This window comes from Periplaneta americana, chromosome 5 (assembly GCF_040183065.1).
Source record: "Periplaneta americana isolate PAMFEO1 chromosome 5, P.americana_PAMFEO1_priV1, whole genome shotgun sequence".
NCBI lineage: Eukaryota > Metazoa > Arthropoda > Insecta > Blattodea > Blattidae > Periplaneta > Periplaneta americana.
Window position 1 is genome coordinate 12,541,368 of NC_091121.1, and position 16,324 is coordinate 12,557,691.

Here is a 16,324-nt window from a genome sequence, read left to right on the forward strand (position 1 = left end):
TATCAGCTGCTGCTTCCACTTTGTCGAGTGTTTCCTATGGAATCTATTAGCATGTTGGATTCCATTTCTTATGTTAGATTTTACACACAACGAGATTTCCTGATAGACCCTAGCCTCAATATGCAGAGAGGCCATAGTCAATTTTCCTTGGAATTACGAGATGAGTAGAGGTGAGACAGTGGGGCATGTTTCGTATATTTTATGCTCAACCATGCCGAAATGCAGTAATTATACACCTGGTAGTAGCCCTTTAATGCACCTCATTAAAGTACACCTATTCATTATAATTCAGTTGTTGAGCCAATGAGAAATCACCATTGTACCATTATAAAACCGCAAGTAGCCTATCGATTATTTTCGGATATGCAATCGAAAGACAATTAGCGAAAAGTCACGGAAATCCAATACTGTCGCAGAAGGTTATGTTCTGTTACTATAATAATTAGCGTTAATTGTAAATAATATTCAAATAAATTCAATTTATCATCTCGTTTTTCAATTCTAAATAAATTTCCAGGTTATATCAAGCCTAATATTCATGTTATTCTCTAGATTATCTCAAGGTCAATGACATTCGTGCCTCGGAAAAAAAATCAATACTTTCGCGTCTGCGCACATCTCGCAATTCAGGTCAGTTCCGCTCCTCACTTACATAACAATAACATGAATACTTATGAATAATTTCAAGTTAGAAATATGGTCGAGCATAAAAAGTCGTATGAAACTTGCCTATAATGGTGATTAAGACGCTCGTATGTAAATTATGAAACTCGCTTGCGCTCGTTTCATAAACAAACATACTCGCGTCTTAATTACTACCATTATAGGCTCGTTGCATAATGTATTATTATTCGTTAACATGGCCTACTGTACTCTTTGTTTTTAATTATATTATTTTACGACGCTTTATCAACTGCGATGTTACCTAACATTTTAGTGAAATGAAGGCGACATGAGTCGAGAGTCCAGCGCCGAAAGTTAACCAGTATTTGCTTGTAATTGGTCGAGGGAAACCCCGGAAAATAATCATCAACCCCGTAACTTGTTTCAACCAGGATTTGAACCAGACCCGCTCTTTGCATGATCAGACATGCTAACCGGTACTCTACAGCGGTTGACTACTGTATTCTTGAAAGAATGAGTAGACATATTTATTTACAAACTAGCCGTACCCGTGCGCTCCGCTGCACCTGTTAGAAATAAATATAAAGTAATTACATAATTAAAATAGGACATTTGATCCAGGGAACATTCGTGTTTGATAGAAGGATAAATCGTTTAATATGTTACTTAATTTAAATTGCATCCAAATAATTAAAATGCGATCATTTTGGTCCAGAGACACTCATTTGGTGCAATGACAATTCCTTTAACATGTTTCTTAATTGTTATTACATGCAACCATAGCTTAATGAAGATTGACATCATTTAGATTTAATGTGTATATTTTATTTTACTTGTTATAGGTTTCCATTGAATTATGGTAATAACTTAATTTTAACCCTTGTTTTCTACGTATTCAGTAAATGGGCTTGGCCCACTATGGTTCTGAACCCTTCAAATAACTTAAATTATATTATATAATATTACATATTATATTATATTATGTTATATTATATTATATATTATATTATGTTATATTTTATTATATCAGAAGTTACTGTAATAACATTATAGCATAATGTCCATCTAGAGAAACTAGCTTTCCAATGGTGAAATAATAATTAATTATACAAATCGGTTAAATTAGGTTCCGATATTACTTCATACAAAAACAGAAACATTTTCTGTAAGCTATCTTTCATAGCTTTCGATTGTTGCTGTCCAAGGCCCCTTATAGACAAAGTCATTTGTTTTTTAATTCATTACACGGCCTTAGATGGCAGTTATTTTAATTTTAAAACTCATTTATCTCATTAAATATCAGTTCTATCAAAATTTTTCAAGGAACAAAACTTATCGCAAATTATTTTTAAAGAAACGTTTGTTATGTAACATTTTTCACAAAAATCAATAATAAGCGAGATATTTCGATTTATTTAATTAAGGTCCCCTTATAACCCCCTTTTAAATAATGTATTTTGAATCCATATAGCCTAAAATCTAAGTTACAACGAACTTAATTTATATTCAAATTTTCATATAAATCGGTTCAGCCATTATCGCGTGAAAAGGTAACAAACATACAGACAGACATACAAACAAAAATTTCAAAAATGCTATTTTCGGTTTCAGGGTGGTTAATTATACTGTATATGTTAGGACCAATCATTTTTGGAAAATCGAAAATTACCAGAAAAATTTCGGCTACAGATTTATTATTAGTATAGATAAGGCCAGGGCTATTTGGTTTTAATTACCCCAACCAACTACGTCTCAGTGGCAGAAGAAAGGAATGAACAATGATAAAATGAGACTGGAAACATGGTTGAAACACAGGAAGACCTCAATTCACTAATAATTTTTTATTTCATACTTTACGTTCTTGAAAAGAATGCAGAAAATGGAACTGTACGCTACTGTAATTGCTCACGTCACTCAACTGCTACTAACCTAGAACATACCATCAGAAACCTTTTCAATGAATGTAAAACAGTTACTTAGATACGTACCAGATGGTTACACCAGCGTACAGGGATTATATAGAATGGACTTTGAGCGAATTTTCCTGTTCTATTTTTCTGTGTTCATGTACTCCGTCGGCGTTTAGTTCCACTTTCAAGCGCTAGAGATTAGTGTAATCGAGCACACGCAATATTTCATCGATAATAATAAATTGAATATAACCTCTTCAGTCCCGAATTGATATTTGTTTTTAAATTGAAAAAAATATACATATACATAATCATTCTGGGGTTCCAAAAATCCCAAATGATGTCTTCACAGAAAATCAAATTTTGGGGCAATTTTGACTCTTGGTGCCCCAAAATTTTAATTCTAACTTATAAATCTGGTATAGAAATGTTGCAAAAGTGATACTCTTCATTTCTATCAAATTTAATTATTAAAAAATTCAAAAGTATCCAAGATAGCCTACTGCAAAGAAATTAAAATATAATTATGTATAATATACGCTACAGCAGGACTGAGGAGGTTAAGAGTTGAGACACAGAATCCAAACATCGCCTACCTTGTTGCATAATTCAGTGATGGCTTTGCTGCCAATAAATTCAAATTAACAGTTTTTCCTTATTTCTCAGTTACACACTAGCCGTAATAATAATTTTTATGTTTTATATATAATAAATTATATTATAATGTAATACATTAAAAATTATGTATCAAATTCGTTTAATATTTGTATACGATATATATAGGCATATGATTTTACTTCTCGTAGGAGATTTTCTTTCCATTTTCAGCGCTATCAAATCATTACATATTTTAATTGTTGTTTGATGAGATAAACGTCTCAAGTCTCATTATAAAGGCACTCTAGAGTCTAGAAATTACAGGTAATGACGGATTTATTGTTTCGTCGATCCAGTTTATTTTATTTGAGTATATAAACCTAGATGTATTAATTGTATGTGTTATATTTTCGACTGTTAGCTGGTGTGATGTCAGCGCAACTCTAGGGAAAAAGCAGAATCTCACGCTCGAGCTGATTTGAAGGTCATTGAAATCAGTCGTGCTACATCAAAGGTACCGACGCGAAGTGTCCTTACTTGTAATTCCCTATAGGCTACGTTGGTTACACTGCGTCTTGTGGACGAGTCTATTATGTAGAGGGGTTCCTAGTGACGGGGCTCCGCTCAACTAGCGTACCGTAAACTGGGGTTACTTTGAACACAGAGGAAACTTTGAATATTTTTTCAGAAAGTCATATTTAGGTTGCTACATGCTGCACTTGTTACAGATGGAGGTAAATTATCATAAAAATCATTCTCATACCAAATTTACCTTCATCTATAACAAGTGCAGCATGTAGAAACCTAAATATTATTTTCTAAAAAAATGTTCAAAGTTTCCTCTGTGTTCTAAGTAACCCCAGTTTACGGTAATGTAACTTCGATGTATGATTTATATACAAAATAAGACATTCATTAGTATGAATATATATTTATTAATACGGAATAAATTGATTTCTCTTTCATTAATACCCATTTGTAATAACTGTAGCCTAATACATACTGTAAATATACGTAAAGTTTCAACACTTAACGAAATCCAACACATAGGTTAACATATCTTCCATCACATCAGGCCTGTCGCTGGGCAGTAACCTGAACACACGTTTCAGCGTCACATTGTTGACAAGTAACTCAATTTGTTAGCACAACCAGAAAGCATCTAATAGATGCTATAGAGTTACCAACAACGGAAAAAAATATATATATCTTCGAATTGTTTCACGTTATTCATTATTTTCCAAGAAGAAAATGGTTCATATTCTTTTTTATATCTTAATTCTGATTTGGTATGGATCAGTTTCCCAGTTACTTCCTTGGATTTTTCTAAAATACTTTGTGGAACATGAGTTTCTATATCTGAATGTCCATCAAAGATTATTTCATCTATCGACTGATTGTTGAATCGTATCGATTCTTTCATTGATTGGTGGACCCTGAACTGAGCTTAATCTCTTCATCTTAATACTATTTAAATGAAAATAAGGAATTCCAACATAGTATGAAATAAAATATATGTCACAAAGGCGAAAGTGTTTTACGTGCTCGTTTCGAAATTCCTACCGAGCAGTGCTGCTCATCGGAGTGACTACTACCGCGGAGGAATCGGAGATTACGAATAAAGCTCTCCACCGGTGATCTCCGGTACTATCGTAGGTGGAATAGGGGACATACGGAGGGATGCGGTGGTTCGGACCGAAGCGACAGTTAGGTCAAGGACGACCGGCGCTTACGGACTGACGGTAGTTGAGTGGAATAAAATGGCACCAAATCGGATATCCGTCGCATGGAAATTCTTTAATTTTGTTGAAGATAATAATAAAGTCGCACACTGTAAACTTTGTGGGTGAATTTACTCTAAGGGTGGTGGAACTTCGAATTTGTTAGACCATTTGAAGCGGTCGCACAATCGCGAACTTGATGAAAACAATTACGCAAAACATTTGATACGATTTCTTTTTAAATTTTTTTAGTGCTATTGTTCCCAAAGGCTCACAGTCTAGGAAAAAGTCTTTAAATTTGTCTAAAACGTAACTTTCGAGGCAATAAAAAAAAATGAAATATTTACAAGACGACTTGAGTTATATTTTGCTGTTTGGATTAAAATATTTCTGAATGAAACTAAAGAAACATCTGGTAATAATATAATTACAATTATGCTTAAGTTGATATCCACTTATATTTTTATTACAGAGCAAGAGTGGCGCGTTTTAGAAGAGGCAGTTCAAATGCTGACACCCTTTAACACAATAATCACAATCCTGTCCGGTGAAGAATCTGAATAAATTATGTTGGACAGTAAACTTTATCCCATTGATAGCCCACATTTCTTTTGTTCCATTCTGAAGCCCTCTTAATATATTTTACGTTAAACTAAACCGATTAGAATAATAATTGACAAACTCTGTTTGCGATTAAACGAGAGTTTCTAGGAGAATTAAAGTATAAATGTTTACATTAGCTACTGAATGCTTTACTTCTGCGTTAGTTTTGCAGTTAGATTGAATGTTATTAATTTGATCAATGACATAAAACTAATACGTCTTTCCACATATACTATGAATTTCAAAAGTAGAAAAAAAATGTCGGCTAACGCAGCACTTTAAGCAACACAAGAAAAAAGAGCCGAAGAAAGAGAGAGAGATTAACATAAAAGAGACAATGAACAACAACAAATTACAAGTTATTTTAAAAGATACGCGGACGTCAGCGGACTCGAATCACTGCCTGATCCGATTAAAGGAATGCTCAGAGGAAAGTGTATGTCTGCGCCACAGCATATTTACAACCTGCGCGGCATCAATCGGAGGTAACCGGAGGTCTCCGATTGAAAGCGCGCAAACAACCGCTCCGGAGAAAACCGAATCATAAGCAGCACTACTACCGAGAGTGATCTCAATACATACATGAAACCTCACTTTCGGCCCTTGTAACGTAAATAACTATTGTTGTACTACATAAAATTACAAATAATGGTACTTTATTCAAAGAGTTTGCATAAATTAATATTGAAGTATATAACAGAGTAGTGTGATTGATTTTTAAAAACGTTGTCTTTATTTGCGCATGCGCAGTCAGAGCACTACCACTTTCTGTTATATGGCTCGATTCGGAACTTCTGGTTGTGGCCTCCGTGCTTATGGAAGCCTATCACCCGCACGCCCTGGTAGCAATTGCCTCCTTGGATGTCCATTACGAGCCCTGTACCGTTGCGGATGGTGAAGTCGTCTTCAAAGAACCACTTCTGATTGCTGAGCCCATGTTGCTTGTAAGTGAGGAGAGCGCCCCCAGGATTACCTCCGGCGACATCGAGCACGTATCTGAGGAATAAACGCAGTTCATTATTCAATCACAATGACTTGCAATTATTAATCGTTTATTTTACTGGCATGTTTACGTAAACTTTCTTGATCGATTTATTGCTTACAGACTAATATTTTATTAGTGTCGTGCATAAATTCGTAGCGTTTCTGTTCTTCACTACAATACTGCGTTGCTAGGAGATTATTTATCATTTGCCATTTGTTATTTGGAGTGTTATACTGTTATTGCAAGTTATCTTGAACTTTCTGAGCGGGGACAGAAGGGCAGAGGGAAGGAAGTGTGTAACGTGGGTGGAGCCAACTGAGTTGTTTGCGCATGCTCCGCATCATAATCTCTTGTCAAGAAACATAGAACTATTTCCTTCACTGCGTACCAGTAGTGTTACCATGGAGCAGCAACCACAGGGTAGTAATTATGGTGAAATCACACCACTGCGGAGAAAAAGTAACGCTGTTATCCACAGCAGAGAAAGAGAAATTATCGCAAATATAATTAAGTGTTGAGAGGAGGGAAAATTAAACAAAATAAATGTTTGCTGGAACTTCTTGATAAGGAATATGAGAGAGCGGCTAAATACTCTGGCAAAAGTATTAGTTCCGTGAAGAGAATTAAGAATAATACTGAATTACAAACGAATGAACCTCACACTACTCCGGGAAAAAACAGGTATGTAATGTTTGGAAATTATTGCTATAAAAGTTATGTACAATAGTGTGTGTACTGAGAGCGACATAATGAATTACTGTTGTAAGTTATTATTTTGTTATAGTCTGCAAAACATATTACTTCATTCCAGAATTAGGACTTCTGTAAAATTGAAGTGGACGACTTGATCAACATGTCATTCGGGATACAATCGAAGAATTCTATCTTGTTCAGAAAGTAGTACCTACGATTAAGAAGATAATTCCGAATGGATGATGCCATTGACGAAATAATAATTAATTTTGGACCAACCAATGATGGCAGCAATGATAGGGATATGGATTGTGTATAATTGTAAATTAATGTAAATTCAAATAATAAGCCTGTAAAATATTGTTATAAGAATATGTACATATCAGCTGTAGGTATAAGTCATGTAGACTTATATAATGTATAAAAATAGCTGTAGTAGTTCCGCCATTGCCGGTCCCCAGTCCGGATGAGAGAGGAGGAGTGTACAAACGATTATATTTAAATACTTACTCATTACAGGTTAATTAAAACCTGCTACGAAAACATGTTCTCCTCTCAAAACCGGAGTGTCGTGAGATGATGATGTCTGTATTGAACCAAGTTCTTTTACAGTAGAGAGTCGTGAAGTGAAAGAACCAACGTTTTCTGAAAAGAGTCACGTTACTCGAGGGAGGGGCATCCTTGCCGTGCCGTTACGTTGATGAGTACATGCCGTACCGAGCAGTTCGAAAGACAGACTTAGGGGATGTAAGGTTCAAGATAACTTGCAATAACAGTACTTTTAAAATACTCCTTGAATTTTGCGGATTTGGAGAAAACTTGTGCTATTTGTGAGAAAAAGGAAATGGAATATGAAGTTGAGAAAAACAGAAACTTGCGTCAAATTCTTCTGTTTGAGTTTAATAGAAGAGCAAAAACAGCGGAAGAGTCTTAAAACATTTGTGCCATGCACGGGGAGAATGCCATCGGAGAGAGGACTGGAAGAAAATGGTTCTGCCGTTTCAACAAACAACACCCCGTACAAAAGTTAATGTCCATCCACTGAAGATGATGTGCGTCTGGTGAGATAAACAAAGCGTGTTGTATTAGGAATGTAACCATAACTGCTGACATAACAACTCAAGACGTGTTGCGACCGAAGTTGAAGAAAAACGATCTGGAAGACTGCATCAAGTGCTGCTGCAATGCGATAATGCACGCCCGCATTCCTATAATATGACGAAAGCAGATATCTAGGAGCTTGGTTGGAAGAAGATTCCACATCTCCCGTATTCGCCCGAACTTGCGCATACAGATTTCCACATTTTCCGTTCTCTATATAACAATCTTCACGGGAACCCATTTGATAACGAAGATACATTACAAACTTTTCTTGACGATTTATTTAACTCCAAATCAGTAGATATCTTCAGATGCTGAATGTGAAAACTATCTCAGCGTTGGCAGAGAGTCATAGATAATATAACAGAATATATTACTGAATAATTTCTGTCTCCTATTTATCTCAAATAAAACTTTTGTTACAGCGAAAAAACGCTACGAACTTTTGCATAAACCCAATATAAACTTCTGCTATTCTGTCCTCACAGTTTAGCTCTGACCATATTTCTTCGTGAGATAGCTTCCTTGCCATTTGTTAACTTGTGTAAGCGTTTCCAGTTTCCCTCTATGATTCACATACACTCTCACAGTCCTTCAATTTCATGTATCATCTGCAATAGAATGGAGTAAAGTCTTGAGAGTTGTACTTGTTTCCGACTCTGATAGGCTTTAGACTCTGAATAATGAATAATGGGGCTTATCAGTTGTCATTGGACAGTACCTGACTGTCAGAACAGATAGGATGGCCACCCGCCAGATCGGATTCACGAATACCATCCAGGCCACCTGTCTGAATTTGACAATCATCGCACATACAGGGTGATTCAGTAAAAGCGTGCAAAATAGTAAACAGGAAATAGAGAGGATGCTGTATTGAACCTTTTGAGATAGGGATTTTGGAATCTGCATAATCAGATTTAAGGCTATCAAGTTAGATTCGCTGTAGAATCTGGATTGGCTTTGTATATTACAAGACCATATTATTGGGCCGTATATCCCACCTGCCCGTCTGAACAGCCGAATATGTACTTGAGGTTCGTGCAAAGAGTTTTACCTGAGTTGTCGGAGGACGTACCCTTTGCTGTCGGTGAGAGGATGTTTTTTTTATTATTTATTTATTTACAATTTACATTTGAATTCAATACATATGAATAGATACCCGAAATGAGCATATGCTCGTGCTCGGGTACAGTCCAGTAGTCTACATAAATTTTACAGGGTTCAAATAATAATGCTGATGATATAAATAATAGTAACAATAATAATAATAATAATAATAATAATAATAATAATAATAATAATAATAATAGAATAATCGTGACAAAATGATAAAAAGATTGTAATACAAAATAATTCATTAATAATAATAATAATAATAATAACAGTGATAAAACAAAAATATTTACAATAATAATATAAATACTAAGACGGATAAAATAAAATATAAAACCACTAGCGAGAGTTAACACAACTTAAAAAAATAAGCATATAATAACCGGAAAAAATGACGAACTCGAAAATCAACAGAAAAGTTCGTTGTATCGCAGACGACAGCAACCGCCGTATTGACATTGTGTTGTGCATTAATGGTAGTAGGGGGAGCCGATAGTCTACGTAACTGCCGTTCTCTTCGAATCTCTCGTACAATCATGGGAAATTAATGCTGCAAAAACAAAATGTCTACGAGTCAAGTGGTTGCGATATAATCTAGGTGTCTATCTGGCATTTCCTGATCGCTGGATTCAAAAAGTGGAGACCCTACTGTGATACCCTGCGAGGTTACTCGACATGATACACTTGATCATTTTCTACGGGGATATCTAAAATCACATGTTGATAAGAACTCCGTAAAAACAGATATCAAATTAGTTGCCAGAGATAACCGGAGATAATCCAATTGTTGAATGCTTAAAATAGTAGTAGGCCTAGGACACTCTAAGATTTTTGCATTCTGTATTATTGTAAGGTGACGTGATGTAAGAAAGAGTTGCTTACCCGCTGAGCTTACTGTAGATCATGTTGTTCTTGTATTCCCAAACTTGGTTGTCTCCTCCATTGTAGGGCCACATGACAACCTCCGCTCCGCTCCTCCTTTCGCAGTTCCTGACGTCCAGGACCATTCCAGAAGACACACTTTTGATTATGAAGGGCATCTTGTACTACTGGAATCACCAGAGAAACATACGTGGAATGAATTGTGGTATTGCGATGCAAAGAAAGTTTGTACCACGTGAAGGATCGGAAGGAAGACAGCTCCAAACACTCAGTACTGGGCACAACAGCAGTGTTACTCTTTGTTTCTGACTGACATTGGTTCATTCCATTATTATACTAAACCGAAATAGCGTCTGGATATTACAGTAAGTACTTAATAGTATTAATAAGTACTTAATCAGAATGACCGACTTTAATTTCCGGCAGCCAATCGCGTTGCAGGTCGGCTACATTTAAACGTGTGCGTCTTGTGATTCGCTGATTCATTTCTTAAGGCTCGATAAATACTTAATATAATCGCCCGCCATTTTAGCTCTTTCGTTGGCGTTCGCAGAGAACACACGAAGACGTTATTTGCCGCTCAATTATTTGCTGAATTACATTACGTTTGATTTATTATCATAGGAGCTACGACATGATAATGTTTAACTGTGTGGCAAATAGATTCCTCGTATGGTAGCTCGGCAACGTAAGAACAAAAATGGAGAAGGATACTACCTACCTAGACTTTATAGAGCCTTCACGTCCTAAGACGTAAGCAAAGAGGCGGAGTCACGCCGGAAATAACAGCGTCGGAACTTTATCTATAGACAGGCCTGCTTAACTCACCAAAGTGGCAACCTTGACCATTGTTGTTAAATCGCTCGTTACTCACTATTTTTTTAAATAACAGTTATATTATGCATTTCAAATCTACAATTTTATTGTTGTCCTTGTTATTTTCGGAGTTTGGGATTTCATCTAATGAGTCCGATCTATTCGTAGCCTAATATTTGAAAAAAAAAAAAAGTCATTTCGGTAATTTCAGTGCCGATTTGCGCAGTAACTGATATTTCTTAAAAAGAGTAAGTCAGTGCTCGAAAATTCGTGGCAGCACTGCTAGTATTCAACTGCCCATACCTTCGAGGATAAAAAGAAAGGAGGGAGTACTCCAGGCAAATACGCTTGAAATCGGTGCGACGGATATGACGTCAAACTATACCTTTTACGCCCCATAATCCACCGCGAAATAACGCCAATTGCCAAATATTAAATTGCTACTATCGGTTTCGATCATACGTAAACGGATTAGAATGGATGTGGAGGTAACAGAAGTGCTAGCAGATTATTATATCAATACGAGTATACATTTCACCGTATATTTATTAAAAGTGTTATGGTTGTGACATGGACTGAACACTTTATTTCCACATTCTTTCTTTTATCAAGACGGATGTTGACACTCCTTCATATGTTAAAGCATAGAGGGACATATCAACGGACATATAGTTGAGCCCAACAGAATATTAGCTTATTTATAAAAAAATAACACCTGCTCAACTTGAGTATACTTTTGAAATATTCACAACAACATGAACAAAACACCGGAAAAAGAGATGAACTATGGGTAATTTGACGGCCATACTAGTCACACCTTTTTGGTTCCACCGTTGTATTGTATTGTATTGTATTTATTAACATTCCATGGTATTCATACATTGCTTCACAGCTAGAATATGGAACAAGTCAAAAAATTTAATACTATTATAAAGTCTTAATTTATAGTCACAGTCTAGATGAAATATATATACAGACGAGGTTTAAAATATAGTCTACTAGTACAACACATAGTTTTAGTATCAATTTCATGAAGTGTTATTGAATGTCATGAATTCACTTACAGAATAGAAGGCATGAGAAATTAGGTACTTCTTTAATTTGGCCCTAAATAATCTTATGTTTTGAGTTTCATTTTTTAAATCGATAGGGAGGCTATTAAAAATTTTTACTGCCATATAACGCACTCCTTTTTGATAGCACGATAGACTTGCCGATGGAGTATGAAAGTCATTTCTTTGACGTGTATTTATGCTATGAACTGTTGAATTAGTTACAAAGTTTTCACGATTACATACGAGGAAGACTATTAATGAAAAGATATACTGACAAGCCATGGGCATTATTTGTAGTTTTTTGAAAATAGTCCTACATGATTCCCTAGATTTGGCACCTACTATTATTCTAATTACTCTTTTTTGTAATAGAAATATACTGTTACAATCTGTGGAATTTCCCCAGAATATTATTCCAAAACTCATTACCGAGTGCAAGTATGCAAAGTATATTGTTTTTAAGGTATTGATATTTACTATCTTTTGCATAGTTCTAATAGCAAAACAACCTGAATTTAGTTTGGGGGTAATTTCTTTAATATGATTTTTCCAGTTTAACACATTATCGATTTTTAAGCCAAGAAATTTGGTTGTCGTTGTTTCTAATAGGGATCTATTGTTAATTATTGCGCTAGAAGTTTGCGAGGTTGAATTTGGACAGGATTTAAATTGAATTATGTTAGTTTTGTTAAAATTTAATACCAATTTATTGAATGAGAACCAGTCACATATTTTGAAGAGAATTTCCTCTGTTGAAGATTGGAATGTGTTGGAGTTATTGGCTGTAATTTCTATACTTGTGTCATCTGCAAATAATATGGGATGACCTACATCTTTTATTAGGGGGGCAAGATCATTTATAAATACTAGAAAAAGTAGGGGACCTAATATTGATCCTTGAGGAATTCCATTATTAATAGTTCCCCATGTTTCAAGCTTATGGCCCGGGGTTGGCCTATACAGTACATTGACTAATGTAAGCCGATAATATGAGTTGAAGTGGCGTCTGAAGCATTCTTTATATTCTTCGGTTACGAGTTCCCGCAACTACTACATTTTGCCTGAGAGGGGTACTTTTTAGAAATAGACAGTTAATTATAACAGCTGTAGTGCTGTCGATTAGAAGCTTAGAGGAAAGTGACGTTGTGGATGGTCTTGTATTGCTGGAGGAGATTACTATTAAGAACTGTATTTATGTCAATTGTGAATAAACAAGTATTAGTTCTTCAATAGAGTGTTGCCACTGATTTGAAATTGACTCATGTGATTAATTATAGCAAATTACGTAGTTAAATGTATTGAGGTCGTGTGGTTTGTTAATTTAGTCATATCAATGATTTTAATGTTACTAATGAAAGAAGTGAGTGCAAATTGTGAATGATTACCTGTTACCAACTGTTCCAACGACGGATCTTCATACGAATGTGGACTGCACTAGGCAATTATGTTTAATGACAAGTATGAGAGAGCATGTTATCTTATCAACTGTTCATAAGTCTTCGTAGACGATGATTAATTTCGATCGAAATGGTTTTATCAAATCAGACACAAAACGTATTTATTAACTACAGAGACATTTCAGTGATCAGGTGACGTACGCAGAACTTTGAGAGGAGTATCTCATCATCTGTTCTGCTTTTGCTGACTAAATATCACATTTTGATGAGTTCTATTCAGGTTTTTTTTTTAGCTTGTGAGACAGTTATTCTGCCAAGAATCGAGGCGGAAGGTTTTCATGATTTGATGACATCTGCAAGCAAGCAAGCAAGCAAGCAAGCAAGCAAGCAAGCAACCAAACATCTTTTTTTTATGTTTAATATTGGTCGACCAGCAAACTTGCTATACAGACCACTGTTAAATGATGGAATATCACATGCAGAATATCATGTTGAGGTTGGCTCTAAAGGCTCCTCTAATTAATTTAAATTAATTAATTAAACATTTTTGTCAATTATGTGAACAAAAATATGATTTCTGTGTCAAATTTATGAAGAGTCGTCAGTATCACTAAGAAGGATGTCTTGAGGGAGTTTCCTTTTAAGTCGAGATGGCTGACAAGATCTTGCTCCAATGTTATATGTCACAGCTCCAGGAACATCAGGAAGTTTGTTGAAGAAAGATTTTGACATTGAATGGATGTACTGTTCTAGTGGAAGAATTCCCAATTCTTGATGCAGTTGTTGATTTCTTACAAACCAGGGGGCATTTGTTGCAGTACGCAGGAACTTGTAGGCGATGCATGTGTGTCTTATTTGCTGTCCCCCACACTGGCGCTGCATAAGTTAAAAGAGGTCGTACAAGCGAGGTGTAGAGTAGCATTGAACAGTCCAATCCAATTTGTGAACGTCTATTAACCAAAGGGTATAATTTTCGAATTCTAGAAGAGGTTAGTGTAACAATGCGAGTTATATGGGCATTCCATGTATGTTTCGTGTCTAACAGTATTCCGAAATATTTGACAGCTTCTTGACTAGAGAGCCATGTAACTTGTTCATTTAGAAGAACCAAAGGGGGTGGATTATGAATAGGTCTTAAAGAGAAGATTTTAGCTTCTGTCTTGGTAATGTTGAGTAGTAATCTCCAGTCAGAGAACCATTTAGACAGCTCCTGTAAGGATGTCTGAAGAGTGCTGATTGCATTATTTAGTTATTACTTCTGTGACTAGATAGCGAAGATAGTAGTCAGTGTTGTCAATCGTACATAAATATTCCGCTTTATTGACTTCAATATTTCATCCTCCTCTGCTGATTGTATAACAACACTGAGTTCAGCAGGAAACTGCTGATATTGTGAATTATGAGAATAATTTATGTTTAATCTACATCAGCATTTTCCTGATACTTTTTAATCGCCCGAATAGTGGTGTCATCTATTGAGGACTAGCGGAGCCATTTCAAAGTCTGTCAATTTGTTATGTCTTTGGTTCTGTTTTATCCCGTGGTTGGTAAGTTCGCTTACAAGATCATAAAATCGTAGGTCAGATATCTTTGAATGTTAGTGTACATTAACGTCTCACTAATTAATTAGGTAGTGTAAATACCGCTTGTAATAATTACAATACATAACTGCAAATATAAATTACATTAAGTTTCACCACTTAACGAAATCCAACACATAGGTTAACATAACATATTCGTTCAATTGTTTGACGTTGTTCGTAGTTTTCCAAGAAGAAAGTTGTTCAAATTCCTTTCTTTACCTAAATTATGATTCGTAAGAATCAATTTCCCAATTGGTTCCACTGATTCATCTATAATAGTTCGTGAAACATCAATTTCTACATCTTAATGTCCCTCCATGATTATTTAATCTATCGACTGATTGTTGAATGGTATCGATTCTTTCATGAATGAAACAGGCTATTTGAATGGCGGGTATGAATTGAGTGTGTCATCTTAACATTATTTAAATGGAAATAAGGAATTTCAACATAATATGAAATATTGATTATATGCGGAGACTAAGAGGAACGCAGAAAATAGGAAAAATTGGAGAATGCTGGATTTGTAATGAAAGACCTGCTCTTACGCAGAACAGTATGTATGTATGTATGTATGTATGTATGTATGTATGTATGTATGTATGTATGTATGTATGTATAAAATATGGGTCATTCCATGCAAAAAAATATGTTTTTGAACCATGATGTCTCAAAAGATAAAAATATTGTAGTAGGTTATTTTGTATGTTCTAAATATGAATTTCAAGGAATACTATATTTATATCTTTCATAGTTTGGCAGCAATCAGAATTTAAAATATTGGTTTAACAAAGAACACGGTTTCATTCATTGAAGTTTTCTTATTATTTAAAGGAAGCTGGAAAAGTGATTTCAATGCATTGCGAAAAAGGAGAGCCTTCTTTATAAATGCCCTTAAAATGAAAAAAAAAAAATATATAATTTTTTAAATAGTTACCCACCGTAAAATAATTTAAAAAAATATAGAACACAAAATGCAATTCATTTTTACAGACGAAAAAAACATGTGTTTAATTCTATTGATTCCACTGTGAAAATTTCAGAATGTTGACTTAAATATTATGTCAGTTTTTAATAAAAATGACTCACCGGAACAAATGAGCTCAGCAGGTAGGCTCTCCCATACAGAATGTTGCGCGATCAAGGTCAGGGAGACGGACGTTTGACATTACTCATCGTTACGAAGTCTCGCGAACGCTGCGACCGCCACACATAGCAAGAGATTTTCAACAGTCGGAACAAAA

At 35.2% G+C, this 16,324-nt stretch overlaps 1 protein-coding gene across 2 annotated transcripts; it reads right to left on the minus strand.

Moving 5' to 3' along the window:
* Window positions 1-6,094: 6,094 nt before the first annotated feature.
* Window positions 6,095-13,642, minus strand: LOC138699476 (beta/gamma crystallin domain-containing protein 3-like). Of its 2 annotated transcripts, none has more exons than XM_069825385.1 (3): window positions 13,486-13,642; window positions 10,230-10,396; window positions 6,095-6,451 (listed from the first exon to the last, which is right to left on the minus strand). In XM_069825385.1, exons 2-3 carry the CDS (start codon window positions 10,385-10,387, stop codon window positions 6,214-6,216), a joined length of 396 nt encoding a protein of 131 aa, XP_069681486.1. In that variant the 5' UTR covers window positions 10,388-10,396; window positions 13,486-13,642; the 3' UTR covers window positions 6,095-6,213. The 2 variants fall into 2 exon arrangements, with proteins under 2 accessions (XP_069681486.1, XP_069681487.1); XM_069825386.1 differs by having other exon boundaries at window positions 10,230-10,393; window positions 13,486-13,634.
* Window positions 13,643-16,324: the final 2,682 nt, after the last annotated feature.

Coding starts and splice junctions, on each gene's coding strand:
- LOC138699476 (XM_069825385.1), bottom strand. CDS start 10,387: ATGCCCTTCATAATCAAAAGTGTGTCTTCTGGAATGGTCCTGGACGTC. Junction 6,452..10,229: donor ATCTACAGTAAGCTCAGCGG/GTAAGCAACTCT, acceptor TTTATTCCTCAG/ATACGTGCTCGATGTCGCCG.